At 43.1% G+C, this 23,075-nt stretch overlaps 1 protein-coding gene across 1 annotated transcript in view; it reads right to left on the bottom strand.

Annotated features, from left to right (window-relative positions):
* TMC2 (transmembrane channel like 2) overlaps window positions 1–23,075 on the bottom strand; it is a 64,524-nt gene that overhangs the window by 12,075 nt on the left and 29,374 nt on the right. The window contains exons 9-15 of the mRNA XM_033840993.2: window positions 21,276–21,423; window positions 15,500–15,688; window positions 14,203–14,382; window positions 12,610–12,759; window positions 10,518–10,646; window positions 8,772–8,839; window positions 7,719–7,958 (exon numbers count right to left, since the gene is read on the bottom strand). Coding sequence (XP_033696884.2) covers window positions 7,719–7,958; window positions 8,772–8,839; window positions 10,518–10,646; window positions 12,610–12,759; window positions 14,203–14,382; window positions 15,500–15,688; window positions 21,276–21,423 — 1,104 coding nt within the window. The remainder of the gene's footprint in view (window positions 1–7,718; window positions 7,959–8,771; window positions 8,840–10,517; window positions 10,647–12,609; window positions 12,760–14,202; window positions 14,383–15,499; window positions 15,689–21,275; window positions 21,424–23,075) is intronic.

Raw genomic sequence — 23,075 nt, forward strand, 5'->3', positions numbered from 1 at the left:
ATTTCAAGGAGTCATGTGACTAATAGCTACTATATTTGAGGAGCAGATGTGGATTTTTTTCCCTCATATAGAAAGTTCTATTGGTTAGTGCTGCAGAGGTTTGATATCTTTGGGCAAGATATTGAAAACTTCTCTGCCCTGATTTCCTCGTCCGTATAATATAGTACAATAATAAAATAGTATATACAATATGGTATTATAAATATAATAACAGCATTTGTCTCAGATTGTTTAGAGGACATAGACATGAATTCATATAAAACATTGAGTATGGGGCTGTCAAATTATAAGTGCCCTCCAAAATGTTGCATCTAGAAGCTTCATTTTTCTCTTATGTGTCAATCAGGGGTTAGCAAACAATGGCCCATGGACCAAATTTGGCTTGCTACCTGTTTTTATAAGGCCTGTGGGCTAAGAATGGCTTTTACATTTTTAAATAACTGGAAAAATATCAAAAGAAGAATAATATTTTGTGACACATAAAAATTGAAGTATGAAATTCAAACTTCAGTGTCTGTAAATGTTTTATTGGAACACAGCCACGCTCATTTATTTATGTATAGTCTCTGGTTGTTTTTGTGCTATAATAGCAGAGATGAGTAGTTGTGTTAGCAAACATCTGCGGCCATCTCAATGCTTAGTACTGCTGCACAGCACACTACAAATTGCAATGATGTAGTTATAACATGACAGCATTTCAAGTGCCATGCATATCACCACATCATAACATTTAATTTATCATTAGTAGTAGTATTTGGCTGTGCCCTGCAGCTTGCGGGATCTTAGTTCCTCGACCAGGAATTGAACCCGCACCCTCGCCAGTGAAAGTGCAGAGTCCTAACCACTGGACCACCAGGAAATCCCTATTATTTTTTAAATTACTACTGCATACCCATTTTGTAAAAACAAGAAAAGTGGACTTCAAATGTGATGCTTAAGTCACAAGAGAATGTGGATTATTTTGTCATTGAATTATGACATATTAGATGATGCATTAGTTTTCAGTGACTACTGTGTAACCAATTACCACACTGGAGGCTTAAAACAATACAAATTATTTTCTTACAGTTCTGGAGGCCAGAAAGTCTGAAATGGTTTCACTGGACTGAAACCAAGGTGTCAGCAGGGCTGCTCTCCTTTCAGAGGGAGGCTCTAGGGAAGAATCTGTTTCTTTTTCTCAACTTTTAGAGCTTCATTCCCTGCATTCCTTGGCTCATGGTCCCTTCCTCTATCTTCAAAGCTAGCAGCATAGAATCTTCAAATCTCTTTCTGCTTTCAAGGTCACATCACTTACTGCTCTTCTAAAGTCAAATATCTCTTTGCCTCCCTCTAATAAGGACACGTGATTTAGGGCCCATCTGGGTAATTCAGACAATCTCCCCATCTCAACATCCTTAATCAGATAAGCAAAGACCATTTTGATGTATAAGGTAACATCCACAGGTTCCAGGGATTAGGACCTGGATATCTTTGGGAGCCATTATTCAGCCCACCAGTCTGCTCTCTGGCCTCCAAACATTCACACTCATTCCACCTGCAAAATATATTCACCACCATCCCTACATGCCCCAGAGTCTCAACCTATTACAGCATCAACTCAGAGTCCAAAAATCTCATCTAAATATCATGGACTCAAAAGTCCCAAATCTCATCTAAATCAGGTGTAGGTGAGACTTGGGGTGTGATCCATTTTGGGGCAAAATTTCTCTCTATCTGTGGAGCTGTGAAACTAGAAAGCAAGTTATTTACTCCCAAAATACAATGGTGGGTCAACCATAGGATAACAGTTATAGATATTCCAATTCCAAAAGGAAGAAAATGGAAGGAAGAAAGGAATCACCAGTTCCCAGCAATTTTGAAGTCCAGTCAGCCAAATTCCATTAGATTTCAAAGGCCTGAGAATGATTTTCTCTCGGCTCAACCCTCTGTGCCTGCCTGCAGCTCTGCCCTCCAGGCCCAAGACTCTGGCCTCAGAGTCATCCTTCCTTTTTCTTGAAGAGTAGCACAGGTTTCAGCTGAGTAGATTTGATCAGCCTGTTTACTGACTATAGAATATCTGGAGTCCAACAGCTTTCCTCTTCTCTGCCCCTTTCAGTCCAAGCTCTGATACTGCTCATACAACAATCTCAAATACCTGGTGGGGCTTCCATGTATGTTGTGGGAATTCAGTCCATTACACAAGAGGGTCCTACACAGATCTTTCCTGGATAATTCCATTTCTATTTCTGGCTTCTGCTGAGATGGTTGAGAGGATCCGAGTTACATGCTTAAAAGAATCATCTGTGTGAATGAATATTCAGATCCTTCAGAAGCACTATCAAAATGTTGTCAAGCCTCCTCCTTGGCTTTCTCCTTAGAGCATGCTTTCCTAACAGTGGACCTGTTTTTAGAGTCTTCTGCAAACTGGACAGACTGAGAATTTCCCAAATCATCAAGTCCTTGTTCCTTTTTGCTTATCAGTTCTTTCCTCAATTTATCTCTTTCTTCTCACATTTTTAGTATAAACAGCAAGAAGAAACTAGGCTGCACCTTCAACACTTTACTTAGAAATATCCTCAGCTATAATCTCCAAAATATACAAATAGATCATATAACTCAACAACAACAACAAAACAACCCAACTGAAAAATGGGCAGAAAACCTTAACAGACATTTCTCCAAAGAAGACATACAAATGGCCAGTAGGCACATGAAAAGATGCTCAATATCACCAATTATTAGAGAAATGCAAATCAAAACTACAATGAGGTACCACCTAACACTGGTCAGAATGGCCATCATTAAAAAGTCTACAAATAACAAATGCTGGAGAGAGTGTGGAGAAAAGGGAACCCTCTTACACTGTTGGTGGGAATGTAAGTTGGTGCAGCCACCATGAAAACAGTATGGAGGTTCCTCAGAAAACTAAAAATAGAACTACCATATGATCCAGCAATCCCACTCCTGGGCATATACCTGGACAAAACTATAATTCAAAAAGATACATGCACCCCTATATTCATAGAAGCACTATTCACAATAGCCAAGACATGGAAACAACCTAAAGGTCCATCGACAGATGAATGGATGAAGAAGATGTGGTACATATATACAATGGAATATTCCTCATCCATTAAAAAGAACAAAACAATGACATCTGCAGCAACATGGATACAACCAGAGATTATCATATTAAGTGAAGTAAGTCAGAAAGAGAAAGATAAATATATGATAATTACTTATATGTGGAATCTAAAATATGGCACAAATGAATTTATCTACAAAACAGAAACAGACTCACAGATATAGAGAACAGACTTGTGGTTGCCAAGGGGGAGAGAGGGAGGGGAAGGGATGGACTGGGAGTTTGGGATTAGTAGATGCAAACTATTATATATGGGATGGATAAACAACAAGGTCCTACTGTATAGCACAGGGAACTATATCCAATCTCCTGGAAAAAAAACATAATGAAAAAGAATATTAAAAACATGTATATATGTATATAACTAAATCACTTTGCTGTACAGTAGAAATTAGCACAACATTGTAAATCAACTATACTTCAATTAAAAAAAACAGAGAAAAAAGTTTTTACTAAGATTGATCTTCAAAAAAAAAAAAAAAAGAAGTATCCTCAGCTGTGGACTTCCCTGGCAGTCTAGTGGTTAAGACTCTGTGCTTCCACTGTAGGGGGCGTGGGTTCAATCCCTGGTCGGGGAATTAAGATCCCACATGCCACACGGTGCAACCAAAAAAGAAAAAAAAAAAGAAATATCCTCAGCTAAATATAGAAGTTTATCATTTACAAATTCAGCTTTCCATACAACTGAAGGACATAGTTTATCTAAGCTTTCTGTCTCTATATAACAAGGATACCCTTTCCTCTAGTTTCCAAAATCATGGTCCTCATTTACCAGTGATGAAGTAATTAAATTGTAGGAGCTGAAGGAATGTATTCAGAGAAAATATACTTAAGACTTTTAGATTTTCCAGCAAGAGCAGTTGCTTGAAGAGTTGAGGACATTCAAACACAAGGCAAGTGATCTCAGGTGGTTTTCTTTGGCTCTTAATGAGTCAATAGATGTTTCTGATACTGCTTAGTTGTTATTCGAGGAGTTAATGCCAAGTCTGAAGTGACTGAAGAATTAACTCCTATGAATATTCTGTGCAGGACATATATGGGTGAAATTTTCTCAAAGAAATTGAGAAAACACTAATTTAGTACAACTGAATGGAACGGAATTCAGTACAACCGAAATGAAGTGGAATCTGCTATGATGTGCTACAGCTGATAATGGTCAAACTATATGTAGAGCAGAAGTCAGAGCTGAACAAATTAACAAAGCTTGTGAAAATTTCAGTGTGTGCACACTGATTATTCATTTTCTTATTCATCAGTAAGTAATTTGTAGAAAATATTTGAATATATCATGTACAATTGAGTCAATAGTGTCAATGGTAAACTTCATTTGCTCTCATGACTTAATCATTTTCATATCTGTGAATTTTTATCAGAAATAGAAACCGAATATCCTGACTTGCCCTACTGCACAGCAGTCCGATGGCTTGGCAGTAATAAAGCTTTATGGCAAATTTTTTTTCTATGGTGGTAGATGTGTTGCCATGTCTGGCACAAAAATTGATCTGGCAGCAAAGATGGCTATCTGGGCAGGACAACTGATTTTTGATGATACAGAATAGTAACTCTGAACCTCTATTATGTGAAATATCACCTCCTTCCCCTCAAAAGAATTCCATTCTTCTCATTGGTAGTCCTGTATTACAAAAAATTATACTCTATTATTATTATCATATTTTGAATTTTGCCAGTAAAAATGTTGTGGGCATTTGTTTCTCTCCTGTTATATAAGTACCTACATAATAGTCTTGATTTTGTCTCTTGATCCTCAAAGCCTAAAATATGTACTATCAGGTTCTAAAAGAAAAAAGTTAGCTGATCCCTGGTGTAGATAATGCTTCCCACCTCATAGCATTGTTATGAGTACCAGCTACCCCGAATTCAGGCAGGGCTCAAGCTTAACAAATTCGTATATATGCCCTACTATGGGTTAGCACACTCCTCCAAGTACTTTACAGATAACAGCACACTAAACCCTCACAGCAACAACTGAAATAAAGTGGAATCTGCTGTGATGTGCTACAACGGATAATGGTCAAACTATATACAGAGGAGAAGAAGGCATAGGTGAACAAATTAACAAAGCTTGTGAAATTTTCCATCTCAGAGGCAATGAATCTGCTGTGTAACTTGCTCAAGATGACCCAGCTGGCAAATGACAGAGCCAGCTCTAGAGTTTATGCTCTAAATCAGGAGTGGGGGCAATTTTTCTCCAAAAAAGATTTTAGGCTTTGTGAGCCAGATGGCCTCTGTTGGAACTACTCAAATTCTACTGGTGTAGTTAGAGAGCAGCCATAGATTATATGTAAGCAAATGAGTGAGGTTGTGTCCTAATAAAACTTTATTTACAAAAACAGGTGGTCTGGATTCGGTCCATGGGATGTAGTTTACCAACCCTTACTTTTAACTATACACTCTACAGTGCTGCCCATCTCACTCATTTATCTTGCCTGCCTGGATCTGGTCCCAACCCTAAAAGTGAATTTCTGCCAGGTAAAGGGTCTGGTTCAAGCACTGACCATAAATTTTCTCCTAGACACTGGGTGTAAAGCAGGGAGAAAGGAAGAAAATAAAAAATCGCACCTGCATGGAGCTTATGGTCTGGTGGGGGAGACGGACAGCAAACAAGATGAAAAAACAAAAAGAATGGCATGCTAGATGTTGGTAAAGAGATGTGATAAACAGAAGTAATGACAAGACGTGCGTGTGTGTGTGTGTGTGTGTGTGTGTGTGTGTGTGTGTGTGACTTCAGTTAGGGTCTCCAGGGAAGGCCTGAAAAGGTGACCATTGAGTAAAATTCAGAAGCAAGTGAGAGGACAGCTGTGAAAATGCTTGAGGGATGAATGTTCTCGCTGTTGGTGTTTTTTTTGTTTTGTTTTTCTGTACGCGGGCCTCTCACTGTTGTGGCCTCTCCCGTTGCGGAGCACAGGCTCCAGACACGCAGGCTCAGTGGCCATGGCTCACGGGCCCAGTCGCTCTGCGGCATGTGGGATCTTCCTGGACCAGGACATAAACCCGTGTCCCCTGCATCGGCAGGCGGACTCTCAACCACTGCGCCACCAGGGAAGCCCTGTTGGTGGGTTTTATCAGAAGAGTGACAGGAAGGAGGTGGCAGCCACGTGTCCTCCTGGGCTCCACTCGTGGGTCCCTTCCTCTGCTATCTGGGTGTCAGCTGTCAGGGCCTCAGGGAGCAGAAGAAGCAAGAGTGGGGCAGGTGGCGAGGGCCAGACACGACACGGGCCTACTCACTGGCCTCCTGCCTGGAACAGGTGGGTGGTCTGGGCAAAGGGGCACCGGCTGAACCTTTGCACCCAGAGCCCAGCCCTCCAAACCTTGCTCAGGAAGAAGCCTAAAGAAGCTTCTGCCACTTCTGCCATGTGGTTGTCCCTCAGCCTGGTGCCCAGGCCTCCTGCCACTCAGCCTGGTCCTCCACTCTGGATCCAGCCCCCCTTCCCTTCTATCTGGACCCCCGTTCAGCCCCATCACACTCTGCTGTGAGCTCTCCTGCTAACGACTCCTCTGAGCTCCCACAGCCCTTGCTGTGGGGCACCAAGCACAGGGCTTTATCAAGGTCAGTCTGTTATAAACTGAGAAGTGTCAGTTCAGCATTTCCCAAAGCGTGTTGATCCACCTTAGTAGGCAGGGTTGGGACTGGAATGAGGCAGGTGAGGCCCTGGGGTGCACAGTTTAAGGAGGTACTGCCCTCGGGGTTGTGCAGGTGCAAGGTGGGCACCTTACTAGCCTCACCCTCCTCCCTGCCCTAGATGGTGTTCCATGGAGCAAGGGTCTGTGGTCAGCAGGGACGGAAGCACCGGCTTGCACACGGTCTCTCACTGCACGTTTCTTCAGAGCCTTGAATAAAGGAGTGTGCATTGTGCATTTCTAAGCGAGGAGGTGGCAGATAAAAGGGGCAGCATGTCCCAAACTCTTGAACCACAGAATCCCTTTTTATGCAGAAAAGAAAGGGCTTTGTTTTCAGAGGGTGTCGCATTTGGAAATTGAGCAGTAGATGCACATTCTCTCTCCATCTACCTCCTTACATAGTTGTTTATCTCTTTATATACAATGTCCAGTCTCTGAAACTAGTCTGGCTTATACCTTGAGCCTACAGTGCTCTGTAGAGCATGAGGGCCCTGTCAAGAGTCTCAGTAGCGGCTTCACATTTGAATGGGACTTGTAAATGTACGGTCGTTTCATTTTCAGAATGCCCCCTGTTACTCATCCCACGGCAAGGCAATCCAGGGCAGTAGGCTATCCATATGTTAAAAGGTTAGAGCTGTGCTGTCCAATATGGTAGCCATTAGCCACTGGTGGTTATTTAAATTAAAATTAATTTAAATGAAATAAAATTAGAAATTCAATTCTTGGTCCTCATTTCAAGTGCTCAACAGCCACATGGTGGCTACCATATTGGATGGCACAGACATAGAACACCTCCATCCTGCAGAAAGCTCTGTTGAACAGCATTAATGATTTTCCCAAGGCTCCATGGCCTTTCGCAGGCTGACGTGACACCAGAACTGGAATTCTGAGCCTGAGATCTCTGAGCAGACTGCCCTGGGAGAGGAGGTGCCCTCCTGCAACTGAGGCTGTGCACCTGAATGGCCCGCAGTCAAAGGAGGGTGGAAGGGACATGACGGTGTAGGCCACCGGCAGGAGGCTGAGGAAAAGCACCAGCAGCAAGAGGCCCATGTAGAAGTTGTTGGATCGGGAGGCTTTGAACACGCGTTCGTGGGGGACGTTGCTGCTCATCACTGCCCAGCACTGGAAGTACATGGAGGTCAGCAGGCGCAGCACGTTGATGCCCACCAGTCCTGGGGCATAGAAGGAGCCCATCCTGGAAGGGCAGAGACCACACACCTGGTTGGCTCGACAGCAGAAGAGGCCGGGGAAGGACGACACAAGGAAACGGGACTGATGGGCTAGGGGCAGGAGGCCTTGTTGCTTTCTCTGTAGGTCCCAAGGGAAGGGGCCTCCCATTTAACCAGGACATTTATCACCAAGCCATAGCCATCCATTCCTCAGGACAGGGACTCTCTGAGCATTCCTGGCTTGGGTTCTGGCCAGGATTTTACCACTGCCCCACCGCCAGGCATGGAGCAAATTACATGGCCTCTTGTCTGTTTCTCCATGGTGTCCATGAAACAGCACTGCTGCTCAGAAAAGTATTTGACGTCCTTAACTTAAAAGAATTGGACATTGGCTTGCTATGAGCCTTTGAAAGCCTTTGGCTGAAGTCAGGCAGCCTCCTCTAACTCCTTCTCAGAGGGAAGTTCCTCAGTTCATTTATCTCCCTCCCTCCTCTCTTTCCTTTCCTCCCCTTCCTTCTCCCTCCCTCCCTTTCCTTCTCTTCTTTCTTTCCCACCCGACTTTTTTTTCCTTCTTCCCTCTCTCCTCCCTCTTTCCTCCCTCTTCCTTTTTTCCTTCTCTCTCCCTAGCTCTTCTCTCCCCTCTCTACATATATGGTAGCAAGTGGGTAGGCCAGACATTGTCCTGGTTCTCCTCTAGTCCTGTTCAAGCAAAAGAAGGGAGCTCAGAGAGGCCAGATGATTTGTCTAGCCTCTCTCTAGCTGGTTGAAAGGCAAAGCCTGGGATTCCAGCTTTTTGACTCCCCAAATGAGGTGATCACCAGAGGAAATTGATAACTCACCAGATCATTCCTTGGTTGAAGATCAAACCAAGCACATTTCCACTAATATCAAACTCAGCATATGAGGGCTGGAGGGAGAGAGAGAGAGAGGAGAGAGAGAAAGTCTGTTAGGTCGTGTCAGCCAGACCCCACTACCGGTCAACTGACCAAGCCACTCCATCCCAAAGAGCCTGCTCTGGTGACCAGAGAGGAACCTTAGATTCAGATTTCTATTTCTTTAACATGTTTTCAAATTTTAAAAAAGAGTTTTCAAGTTCTCAAACTTGAAACTTTCTTCAGTGTCTTCTCCAATGAAAATAATGAGAATTTTTTGGGAATTCCATGGCAGTGAAGTGGTTAGGACTCCACACTTCCACTGCAGGGGTCTGGGTTCAATCCCTGGTTGGGATATTAAGATCCCGCAAGCTGTGCAGCATAGCCAAACTAAAAAAAAAAAAACAGAGAGAGAATTTTTACTTTTTATGGCCTGCAGGCTGACAGTGTGTTCTTGGGAGGCCCCAAGAGAACATTTTATCAATGTTCTAATCAGAAATGTAACTTGAAATTATAAGCAAGGAGTAAATCAAATAAATAACAAAATGCAAATAATTAAATGAGGAGTCAAATGTAAAGAAAGCTTTAAAAACAAAATAAATAAATCCTCCAATTCTCTTTTCTCCTTCTCATCATTTTTTCAAATTAATTAATTAATTAATTTTTGGCTGCGTTGGGTCTTTGCTGCTGCACGTAGGCTTTCTCTCTAGTTGTGGTGAGCAGGGGCTACTCTTCGTTGCAATGCACGGGCTTCTCATTGTGGTGGCTTCTCTTGTTATGGAGCATGGGCTCTAGGCGCACACGCTTCAGTAGTTGTGGCTCGCGGGCTCTAGAGCGCAGGCTCAGTAGTTGTGATGTACGGGCTTAGTTGCTCCATGGTATGTGGGATCTTCCCGGACTAGGGATCGAACCCGTGTCCCCTGCATTGGTAGGCAGATTCTTAACCACTGCACCACCAAGGAAACCCCACTGTCATCTTCTTTTTCATGGAAAGGAACCACCTCAGCCAGATGCAGATTTTCAACCTGACTCTGATTTTCAGAGTTTTGGAAATTTGTCAACTGTTTGAAAGAACATAAAGTGTGTGAGCATTAGGGAGTAGTCGGTGTCCTTGTGAGGCCACCTGAAACCTGCTTCCCAATTTGTCTTCCAGAAATGGAGATAAAAAGTGACAAGAATGAGAGAAGGAGGAAAACAAAGTGAGGAGAGAGAGAAGGAAAGTCAGGTGAGCGTGGATTAAAGGAAGAAACATGCAGAATCCAAATATAGGAGGGTTAAATCTTGGGAATTTAAAATTTAACATTTGAAAATATTAAAAATACTTTTTAGGGCTTCCCGGGTGGTGCAGTGGTTGAGAGTCCGCCTGCTGATGCAGGGGACACGGGTTCGTGCCCTGGTCCAGGAAGAACCCACATGCCACGGAGTGGCTGGGCCCGTGAGCCATGGCCGCTGAGCCTGCGCGTCCGGAGGCTGTGCTCCGCAACGGGAGAGGCCACAACAGTGAGAGGCCCGCGTAACGCAAAAAAAACAAACAAACCAAAAAATACTTTTTATCTACTGGATTTTATGTCCTGCTTAGAAAAAATGAAATACTACTCCACAGAGTAGAGACTGTCATTAAGCATCTAAAGAAATGCACAGAATGCATCTGACTGTAACAGAAAGGATGATTGGAACGCCTTTCTGCACAATGTCCATGAAGTGGTGACCTACAAATCCAGCCTCCAGGTCCCAGCACCAGCAGTAGTTCATGAACCGGACAAAGCAAGCCCGCAGGAAGTCCCCCAGCAGGATGGTGATACACGTTACCAGCATGTCCGACACTGTCAGCCTCATGAATTCCTGCGAGGAGGAACATAGAGAAAGGGGATGGTCAGGGTCTGACCATGCCTGCTTCTCCCAACTGACTGCATGCCAACGCTCCCCCACCCACTCTTATTCTTCTCTGTGACCCTCTGATTAATGGTCGTGCAGATAAAAGACCCCATGCTTTGAAAAATGCTTACTATAGGTTCCAGCTCTACAAGTTACTAATTCATTGCTTTGGAATAGTCTCTGAACCTTTTGAAGTTGATACATTAACCTTGCAGGGTTACTGGGAAAGTTAGTGATTATGTATGCAAATTGCCTAGCAGTTGGCAATACCCAGTATTTGGTAGTTATCAGCACTATTGCATAGATGTAGGATCTGAAGGCTCACTCCTTGCTTCCCCCATCTGCTCTGAAGTGCCAGCTGCCGCAGCTAAGACTGAATCTGACCACTGTCCCTGGGGACAGCTGCTGGTTTTCTTCACCCCCTGCTAACTGGATTTTTTTTGGGGGGTATGTAGAGAAAATAATGTAGGTTTTTCACAGAGGCACATAGAAGAAGAGCCAAAAGCAAAGGAACAAAGTTTTCTTTGATGTGTAGAGTACATATAATTTATTAATTTTTTTTGAAAAGTTGGAAAGATCTACCCGACTTCATCACAATCTTTAAGACATCTAATAGACTTGGAGTTCCCAGGGGACACAGGGTCTGCTCTATTCATTTTTGTATCTTCCAAGATGATTAATAAATGCTTGCTGGATGAACAGCTGATGAGTTTTCAGGGTTTTTCCTTAACAAGAATTCAGACTCTTACTCTTAAGTAAAACACAAACTGACTTGTATCAGGTCTCCACGTCTATGCAAGGTGATGCTCTGGGGCCTGGGGTGAAGGTGGTGGTGGACATAGGTGAGCAGGACATTATGCCTCAAACCCATCATTACCAACAAACTCAGAAGGAAACAAGTTTTAATCAGTGATGGGCATTCAGGGAGGAGGGCAAGAGAGATGCCTTCCAAGATGTGAGGAAGGAAAAGAGAAATTCTATAGCAGAATATTCCAAAGGAATCATATAGGTAACAAACTCTCTTTTGTCTTCTAAAGAGGGTAGGTTTCACTGACTTGAAGGTTTTCTCTGTTACACACTGTGATGGGTTTAGAAATGTGAGCTGCTCTACATATTAAAGATGAGGACGATTTGAAGAGAATGGGGGAATTTAGACTGGAGGAGATGAGAAGTCATGAGTCTGAGCCTTCTGTGAAGGAAGCAGGGAGAAAAAGCCCCCAGGACCCGGTGGAAAGGAAACCCTGCCTCAGGAAAATATCTGCTGTTGGACTTGTAGGCAGTGTTTGATGAAGTGTGTGATATAATCCTCTCCTCTATGGGACTTCATCAACCTCCGTTAAAAACACTGTTGTCCAATGCTCTATGGGCATGGATTCTTCAGGGGTGGCAGGTGAATAGAAACCCCATGCAAAGAGATGGAGTTGAGGAAGAGAAGGCAGCTGATCCCTGTGTTACCTGTGAATACTTCAAGTTTCTGCCTAGGAAGGCAAAGAACACTAGCCTTTGAAGTCCACACTGTGTAAGCTACAGGAACAGTAGTGAAAGTGGATAAGGGGAAATGGTCGTTGTTAATTTTTGACAATCTAATGAAAATCTTTAATTCTCTTTACAGAAAAATGCACAGATGCATATACACACAAAATCTTGTATACAACTTTTAGGAGTTGTATTCATGATTTCCAGGTGGAGAACCTCAGGCTTTCAGTGAAATCTGCAGTAAAACTCCAAATAAATCCAAGTGGTATTAGACTGCTAGAAGAAGCACAGAGAGAAATGTTTGGGACACTGAAAAAAAGATAATGTGAAAAGGTGGAACTTTCCTAAGAAATGCTAGCTTGACATTTTGGTGGCTTAAAAATGGAAACATCAAGAAGGGACAACGAAGAACTGAGAACAGGGATCATCTTTTCAGGAGAGCGTAACTACTCACAATGCCCACAGCTGTCTCCCAGCAAGAACCCCGGGGCACATCTGCAGGGTGTAGGGGTGGCCGGGGGACGCTCTCATTCCAACCCGAGGAGTTGTAGTAGTGAAACAGAGTCCAGTGAGTGATGTTCTTTATTGTCTCTTCGTTAGAAAGCTAGAATGGAAGATGGAGATGTGGGGTTGGAAGGAGCCAGGGAAGGTCCAATGTTTCTACAGGAACAACAAATAGAGCCAGCATATGCCACAACCCTACCATCTAGCCCCTGCCCTACCCCTCAACAGGTCTCTCCAGAAATGCCCTCCCAGCCTTTCAATCTATAGAGGAGAGGGGGGCAACTGGCTAAAGTCCTTGGGTCTTTTCCAGGAGGTTTTCTTCTCTGTTATTAGTCATCTGTCCCTTCATCCATTTGTCCATCCATTCAGTTACTCATTGTTCTTTTGAGATTAATTTATTCAGGGTCTATTCTGGGCCTATAAGGCAATGGTGACACAAGAGTGAACAGGAGTGACACAGGAGTGAACGGAGCTTTCCTCAGAAAGTTCATTGTCTAGTAAGTGACAGAGATGAACAGACAATTACAGACCAGAGTGATAAGAGCTGTGGGAAATTTTCTTTGGGGACTGAGGAAATCCACATCAGACAACAGGGCCCTTCCTGGGGGCAGTGACATCTGAGCCACACCGCAGGAGGATTAGTCAACTAGTCAAACACGGGGAGAAGGATGGAGAGAGAAGCAAGAGAGAATTTTGCCCCGTGGAGGAAATGTGAGGCTCAGGAGGGTGAAGGAGTTTACTAGGGTAGGAGGGAAGCAAGAAATGAAGATGGAGAGTAGGCAACGGTCAGATCCAGTCACTTCCATGCTGAGAAACTTCCAGTAGCTTCCTGTTAACCTCAGGAAAAAGTTCATGAGGAGGGACGTGTGGGAAAGAGGAGCATCATAATCTGGCCCTTCCCCCAATTTCACTTTTCACTTCTTCCCCTCCACTCTATTGTTCAGCTAACTCATAGTTCCCTGTGTGCATGAGCTGTTCCCTCTGCTTTTTCCAAGGTCTGCTAAGATCCCCCACGGTGGGGTTTGCAGCCCCTCCTGTGTACTGCCACACTGCCCGGGGCTTGCTCCCACTGAAGCACCTGCCCCAGCATGCTTCGATGAATGAGTCTGTCTCCCCTGGAACAGGACCGTGTCTTACTCTCTGCTGTACCCCCAGGGCCTGGCTTGGTGGGTACGCTATATCCACCTGGTGAGCAGTGATGAAAGGTTAACTCAACCATGACTTATCAGCTCAGTGGGCACATACTGGGCTGGTAAACATTTATGGTAGCTAAGAAACAATATGGAAAAGCCTGCAGATAAAATATTAAGGGTACCAAATGACATGCAGATGATGTGAAAAAGCCTAAGAAAAAGACAGTAAAGAACTGAAGCAAAATGTTAACAATTGGGTCATAGGAATCTGGTGATATTTTTCTTCATTTTACTTTTCTGACCTTTCCAAAAAATTTTAAATTGATATAAATTATGCACAAGGAAATTATTATATTTAAAAAAGAAATTTGGTGGGCACTAGGAATTGGGGGGATGTTTGTGGTCTTTACCTTCAGGTGGACGTCATCCATCAGGGCCAAAAGAAACGTGTAGAGGTTTCCCAGGAAGAGTGCAAAGATGCGTCCCAGCTGCCACTTCAGTCCAATGCGTGGGTGGTAATTCTCCAGGGCAGCAATGGTTTCAAACAGAGGGGGACAAAACATCCCAAGCAGGGACATCACAATTTCTACCTGAGAAATTGGGAGAGCTGGGTTAGTTTTGTCATCAATATCACTTGCTTCTCCACCATCTCTGCACCCCCAGGGCCATGCATCTCCATCTCCTTTTTGCCCCCTCCTCTGCCTCTGGAAATGCCCCGGGGTCTCCACAACTTGCTCTATGACCCTGGCGAAGGCACCAACAAGCCCTGAGCAGTCAGTGTATGTTCCACAGGTCCTAACTGCTCTGTGACTGGTTGTCACCACGATTGCTGTTATTAGCATTGATAAAAATAGCAAACTATCTTTGAGAAGTAAATGAATTAACATATGGGACAGTGCTTTGTATTCTGTCAAAGCTGTGAGCTAGGTAAGAATCTCCTCATCTCAGGAGCATGCAAGACCAGAAACTCAGATCACAGAACGGAACCAACAGTAGAGGGATGTGGTGCAGGGTGTGGCCTTTGGGGTCAGCTTCATTCACACATCTGGTGGTGGATTTGCTGTCACCTAAGGTGATGAGATAATTGGGCCATGTGCCGCTCATCATTTAGGAGGCTAGCTGGGCATCATTCACATGGTGGAGGTCTCAGGTTCCCAAGAGAGCAAGTTCTAAAATACAAGCACTTTTCAAGTCTGCTTGTATCATTGCTGCTACTGTTTCACTGACTAAGGCAAGGGATGGGGAAACAGATTTCACCTCTTCATGGGAGGAACTAGAAAACCACATTGCAAAAAAATGTGGATACAAGGATGGGAAGAATTTGTAGCTATTTTTGCCAACTACCACAGATGTCAAATTCCCAGGAGAGATTTATGGATTCAATGCAAGTGCAATAAAACCTTAATGTGTGTTATTGTGGATCTTGATGAGAGAACTCACTCTGTCAGATATCAAGACATACTATAAAGCCATAGTTTATCAGTGTGTTATTAGTGCAAGAATAGACAAATAGACCAATGGAACAGAAAAGGAAGCCCAGAATCACACCCATGCATTACTAGACAATTGATTTATAAGCGATGTAATTTCACTTTTTAAAATTAGTCCAATAGTCCAGAATTCAATAATTCAGCTGAATGGCATAGGAACCAGGGTAATTTCAGTATTTTCCTGAAATATTCACTTCAGCAGAGATGCCCTCCTCACCTCATTTCTTTCATACCAGCTGACATTCTGCATTTTGGAGAATTCTTGGGATCGTTTCACCACAAAGTAAATGAGGTACCCACTTCCACACAAACAGCAGATGATGAGAAAGTTGGCCAGGACACGGAGAAATCTTGTCAGATGGACATTTTCTTCTTTGTTACTCTCTTGTTCATCCACTATTGATTCCTTGATGTGTGAAAATGAGATGTGAATAATAACAAGAAACCACTGTTGTTGGGTTCCTTGAGATTACTACTTTCTATATTTCCAGAAATGAAAGAATTCAGAGGGGGTGGTATATGGATAATTCTTTTCTTTAAGAAAATATATTTTGAATAGGTGAGGGAGATTAAGAGGTACAAACTTCCAGGTGAAAAATAAATGTCACGAGTATGAAATGTACAAAGTGGGAAATATAATTAATGACTATGTAATATCTTTGTAGGGTGACATATTATAACTAGACTTACCATGGTGGTCATTTTGAATTGTAGAGAAATATCACTCTGCTGTATAACAGGAACTAACATAGTGTTGTAAGTCAATTATACTCAACAAACAAACAAACAAACAAACAAACAAACTTATAGAAAAAGAGATCAGATTTGTGGTTACCAGAGGTGTGGGATGGGGTGGATGGAGGGAGAACTGGAGGAAGGCAGTCAAAAGATACAAACTTCTAGTTACAAGATAAATAAGTACTAGGGATGTAAGGTACATGTTAAATATAATTAACACTGCTGTATGTTATATATGAAAGTTGTTAGAGTAAATCCGGAATTCTCATCACAGGAAAAATTTTTTTTTTCTATTTCTTTAATTTTGTATCTATATGAGATGATGGATGTTCATTAAACTTACTGTGGTAATAATTTCATGATGTATGTAAGTCAAAGCATTATGCTGTACACCTTAAACTAATACAGTGCTGTATGTCAATTATATTCCCTTGCGCCACCAGGGAAGCCCAGGGGGCTGGCTTTTTTAATTAAAAAGTTCTGGCCAAGTTTTTATCTATTAGAAAACCAGATAGCAAATATTTTTGGTTTTGCAAGCCACGTGGTCTCTCTCATAGCTACTCAACTATGTCTCTGTAGCATGAAATCATCTATAGATAATATATAAATAAATGAGCATGACTTTGTCTCAATAAAATCTTATTTACAAAAAGAGGCAGGGCTTTCCTGGTGGCGCAGTGGTTGACAGTCCGCCTGCCGATGCGGGGGACATGGGTTTGTGTCCCGGTCCGGGAGGATCCCACATGCCGTGGAGCGGCTGGGCCCGTGAGCCATGGCCGCTGAGCCTGCGTGGCCGGAGCCTGTGCTCCGCAGTGGGAGAGGCCACAACAGTGAGAGGCCCGCGTACCGCAAAAAAAAAAAAAAAGGCAGCAGGCTGGATTTGGACCCTGGGCCGTAGTTTGCTGACCTCTGTTCTAATCCATGGGCATGGTATATTTTTCCATTTATTTAGAGTTTCTTAATTCCTTTCAGCAATGTTTTGTACTTTTTGGTGTAGGCAGTCACACATTTTTTTGTTGTTGTTGTTAAATCTATATTCCTTGAAATTTTTTGTACTTTATGTCATTTTATTGAAAATGGAATTAAATTATTTTCTAATTATTTGCTGCTAGTGTATAAAAATACAATAGATTTTTTATTATTAACCTTGTATCCTGCATTAGTAAGTTTTTCATAGAAAGACACAATTAGTACATGGCAGAGCCAGGATGGAAAATGAGGTCTCCCGGACACCAAAGTACCTGGGAGATTTTTTTTTAATTGAAGTGTAGTTGATTTACAATGTTGTGTTAATTACTACTGTACAGCAAAGTGATTTAGTTTTATATATATATATATATATATATATATATATATATATATATATATATATACATTCTTTAAAAAAATATTCTTTTTCCATTATGGTTTATCATAGGATATTGAATATAGCTCTCTGTGCTATATGGTAGGACCTTGTTGTTTATCCATTCTATATATAAAAGCGTCCATCTGCTAACCCCAACCTCCCACTCCCATTCCTCCCCCACCTCCCTCCCCCTTGGCAACCACAAGTCTGTTCTCTATGTCCATGAGTCTCTTTCTGTTTCCTAGATAGGTTCATTTGTGTCATTTTTTAGATTCCACATGTAAGTGATATCATATGGTGTTTGTCTTTCTCTTTCTGACTTACTTCATTTAATATGATAATCTCTAGTTGCATTCATGTTGCTGCAAATGGCATTATTTTGTTCTTTTATATGGCTGAGTAGTATTCCATTGTACCACATCTTCTTTATCCATTCATCTATCAATGGACATTTAGGTTGTTTCCATGTCTTGGCTACTGTGAATAGTGCTGATATGAACATAGGGGGTGCATGTATCTTTTTTGAATTACAGTTTTGTCTGGATACATGCACAGGAGTGGGATTGCTGGCTCGTATGGTAATTCTATTTTTAGTTTTCTGAGGAACGTCCATACTGTTTTCATAGTGGCTGCACCAACTTACATTCCCAGTAACAGTGGGAATGTAACTTTTCTCCACCTCGTGTGAGGTGGTACTTCATTGTAGTTTTGATTTGCATTTCTCTAATAATTAGTGATGTTGAGCATCTTTTCATGTGCCTATTGGCCATCTGTATGTCTTCTTTGGAGAAATGTCTATTTAGGTCTTCTGCCCATTTTTGGATAGGGTTGTTTGTTTTTTTGCTGTTGAGTTGTATGCACTGTTTGTATATTTTGGAAATTCAGCCCTTGTCGGTTGCATCATTTGCAAATATTTTCTCCCATTCTGTAGGTTGTCTTTTTGTTTTGTTTATGGTTTTCATTGCTGTGCAAAAGCTTGTAAGTTTGATTAGGTGCCATTTGTTTATTTTTGTTTTTATTTCTATTGCCTTGGGAGAAGGAAGGAGATTTTTCAATCAATTAACAGTTATTGTGTTCGGGTTCAGTTTCAACTAACTCATCAGGTAGTTAGTATACATTAACGCACACAGTTCTCACATGTGTCCTGTTATATAAGTGGTTTTTAACAGACTCAGAGGGGAAGCCTTCTCCTTCCCATATGTTCAAAGTGTTTCACAGGCATTGACCTTCTTTGTCTCTCTCTAGTGGTCCCGAAGGAAGGGTCAAAGTCCTTGTTGACCCCTACCCTGCCCTTGGATGCTCCACCACAGGCTTCGCATTGCTGAGAAGGAGAAGGAGAAGGAGAACTGAGCCCGCTCCCTGCTCTACCCACTGCCAAGCTGACTCTGGGGCTCATGAAACCCATGTAGTGAGTTGCTGAACCCAAGCCCTGTCCCTGGTGGGTGTACCTGTCTTCTGTAGGCAACGATTGGTATCAGTGGGCAGCAGCCCACTTTTCCTCCCAGAAGGGCCAGGAGAGAAGAGAGAGAAGAAGGCAAGACAACCAAGCACCGTTGCGGTGTAGATCTGACCTCTGCAAGGTTCTGGGGTAAAAAAGTCTGACTGATCAGACAGGAGAAGCATTGGACTATCAAGAACTTTATTTATCTTTTTTTTTGAGGACTATCAAGAACTTTGAATGGTTTTTAAGAAAACATACAGATGGCCACCAGGCACATGAAAAGATGCTCAACATGCTAATTATCAGAGAAATGCAAATCAAAACTACAATAAGGTATCACCTCACACCTGTCAGAATGGCCATCATTAAAAGGTCTACAAATAATAAATGCTGGAGAGGGTGTGGAGAAAAGGGAACCCTCCTATGCTGTTGGTGGGAACTGCAGCCACTGTGGAGAATAGTAAAACTAAACAGAGTTACCGCATGATCCAGCAATCCCACTCCTGGGCATATATCTAGAAAAGACAAAAATTCTAATTTGAAAAGATATATGCACCCCCAATGTTCATTGCAGCACTATTTATAAGCACCAAGACATGGAAGCAATCTAAGAGTCCATTGACAGATGAATGGATAAAGAAGATGTGGCATACACACACGCACACACACACACAATGGAATATTACCCAGCTATATAAAAGAATGAAATAATGGATGGACCTAGAGATCATCATGCTAAGTGAGGTAAGGCAGAAACAGAAAGACAAATACCATATGATATCACTTATATGTGGTATCTAAAATATGATACAAATGAACTTATTTACAAGACAGAAACAGACTCATAGACATAGAAAACAAACTTATGGTTACTAAAGGAGAAAGGGGGGAATAAATTAGGAGTTTGGGATTAGGCAGATACAAACTACTATATACAAAATAGACAAACAACAAGGTCCTACTGTATAGCACAGGGAACTATATTCAATAACTTGTAGTAACCTAGGAAAAGAATATGAAAATGAATATATATGTATAATGGAATCACTTTGCTATACAACAGAAATTAACACAACATTGTAAATCAAATATACTTCAATTAAAAAAAAAGAACTCTATTTGTAGTGAGGTGGATGGACCTAGAGTCTGTCATACACAGTGAAGTAAGTCACAAAGAGAAAAACAAATACCGTATGCTAACACATATACATGGAATCTAAAAAAAAAAGAAAGGTTCTAATGAACCTAGGGGCAGGACAGGAATAAAGACGCAGACGTAGAGAATGGACTTGAGGACACGGAGAGTGGGAAGAGTAAGCTGAGACGAAGTGAGAGAGTGGCATGGACATATATACACTACCAAATGTAAAATAGATAGCTTGTGGGAAGCAGCCACATAGCACAGGGAGATCAGTTCGGTGCTTTGTGACCACCTAGGGGGGTGGGATAGGGAGGGTGGGAGGGAGAAGTAAGAGGGAGGAGATATGGGGATAAATGTATATGTAGAGCTGATTCACTTTGTTATAAAGCAGAAACTAACACACCATTGTAAAGCAATTATACTCCAATAAAGATGTTATAAATAAATAAATAAAAAAGAACTCTGAATGGTTTTTACAGTCATGGAGGGAAAAGTGAGATGTGCACTGCTTCTGCCTTCATTCATCTGCTCACCCTCAGGCTTGTTTTCGTTCTATATTCTGTAGGCCACCTCATATCTCTCTTGTGAACAAATTAATAGATAATTAAGTGTGGAGTTGTACACTTAATTGATTCCTTTATTCCCACACCCCCAAACTGGGTTCTCAACTCTTTGTGGGTGTTCTTGGGGGATTTTTTAAAAAACCAATGCCAGGGGCTTCCCTGGTGGCGCAGTGGTTGAGAGTCCACCTGCCAATGCAGGGGACACAGGTTCGTGCCCCGGTCCGGGAAGATCCCACATGCCGCGGAACGGCTGGGCCCATGAGCCATGGCCGCTGAGCCTGTGCTCCGCAACGGGAGAGGCCACAACAGTGAGAGGCCCGCGTACCGCAAAAAAACAAAACAAAACAAAACAAAAAAACCAATGCCAGGACCCCACCCCAGACCAATTACACCAGAATCTCTAGGGGTGGGGCCCAGAAGATTTTTAATGCTCCTTAGATCATGCAAACATGTGTAAATGTTGAGAACGGCTGCCCCAAGTGTGTCCTTTCACTTCCTCCAGCAGAAAGCAGTTCCATGAGGAAAGAGGCAGAACCAGGGACCAGCTCCATGATTCTCTGCCATGTTACGAAACAGATGGTGGGTACCAGCCATGAACATTCTTTCTTGAAGGCTTGAGAGCTATGCTCCCACTTCTGGTAAAGCTCTTACCACAAATTAATCAGGGATCTTATTTCCCATGCCCCAGCTGGGAGAAGTCTCCCAATGAGAGGAGGGACCCAAAGTTCCCCCGGGAAGTGGGAATGGCCCTGAAGCGACTACCTTGAAGCTGATGGTGATGGAGGCGTATTTGTTGTCGGCCGTCTCTGAATTCCCGATCAGGTAGTCCCAGCTGGTGAACATCTTAAAGCTGAATGTGAAGTTATCGCTCTCCCCGTCGTTCGTGCTGCCCTGGGTGTTGCCGGCCATCCTGTAGGGTGCACACTGCTGTTGTTATGTCTGCCCCTGTGTCTACTGTGTCAGCCCAAAGGAACCTGGCCTAAGCTAGTCTTGGGCACAGGTGGCAGATATCCAGTGAAGGGAAAGAGCCAAGATGGATTTGAATCAGGCTACCGATAGCCAGAGCACCTTCCCCCCAAATTCAGAGTCCCCTGCGAGCACACATGGTGTCAACTGCGTAACAAGGAGTCTGCAGGGTACAGAAAACACTAACCATGTTTTCTACCCTGACGTCTGATGTCTTGCAGCTTGACTCACCTGCAAATGTTTTAGAACTCTTCATTCTCACAGAGAATATCCCCTTCTAATTCATCTGTTTTCTTGGATAAAAATCATATTTTTCTGATGTAAAATTCAATAAGCCCTGAGGCGGTTAGTACTACAACCAGATAATACGCACATCTTTTTCTTAAGCAAGCTCGGAGGAAAGTACCTTGGACCTGCCTTGATAGCCCCCTATTTCATCCTACCTGTCCTCATCCTCTTGAGACAGGCCTGGGACCTGGGACCCTTTGCTGCAGTGCTGGACACACCTCTCCTTGAGCTACAAAATACAAAGAAACTATATGGGACTAAAAATAACTGTGTGCATGCTCAGTTGGGGCAAATTCTGGACCCAAAAGGTACAAAAAGACAAAAGAAAAAACAAAAAATCCCAACTGCCATTTCTGAAGAGCCAGGAGCAAAAACAGGGCATTGGGAGCAAAAGCAGAGTACTGAGCATGCCTGCACACACCACCTAAGGAATGGGCAAAACACCTAAGCCACACCTCTGGCCTGACCCCTGGACACGCCCCTACCTTCACCCCATATAAGAAACAAGCTTTCCCCCCCTCAGTGAGCAAGCAAGGGAACCTGCTGTTTGTTCTTGCTCCTCCACTGCTGCAGCAGCGGCCCCAGGAAAGGCTTGCCTGAATTTCTCATCTGGCCTCTAGTCAATTTCTACTGATTAAGGAAGCCAAGAGCCCTGGTTGGTATCACTCTCTTTGTGCTTCCTGGAGATCAGCCCTGTGGGAACCATGGAATCCCAGGCAGGGGTCCCATCAGATACAATGCGGGTGGGGTTGCCCCTCTTTGACTCTATCTGATGTGTTAGGCTTTTGGGATTTGCAGTTCCAGGGGCCTGGTTGCCTTAGCTAATTTTTTGGTTCAACAGAGAAACATTCCACATCCTTAAATCTGGCAGGGAAAAACATAGCAATGTGAAGGCTAAGAATAAAACCAAGCCTGTCTCGCCTGTCTCCTTTTTTTTTTTCCTTTTGTTTGATAGAGCTGGGCAGCCACATGTCACCTAGTGGTCACTGTCTTGTGCCAGGCAGGCTCTTGTAAACAGCAGCATTTTCCCCTGAGACGATGAGATAGAAAACCCAGCTGGGCCCGCACATCGCTTTCCTCTTTCCGGGGGGTTCTAGCCGGGCTTCAAGGGCTCTCTGTTTCCTGTGCACACACAGCGGCCCTGTTCTTCTCTTGTGGCTCTGCTGAAGGGTGAGTGGGCCTGGTGGTCAGGTCTGTGCACAGACTGTGTCCCCACCCTGCACAGCCTGTGCTAACTGGGGTCCTCTGACTTAGAAGAAGGCAGTTCGGGCTGGGCCAAAGTTTTTCTTCAGAGAACATGAATTAAGA

The sequence above is a fragment of the Tursiops truncatus genome, chromosome 15 (assembly GCF_011762595.2).
Source record: "Tursiops truncatus isolate mTurTru1 chromosome 15, mTurTru1.mat.Y, whole genome shotgun sequence".
Lineage (NCBI taxonomy): Eukaryota > Metazoa > Chordata > Mammalia > Artiodactyla > Delphinidae > Tursiops > Tursiops truncatus.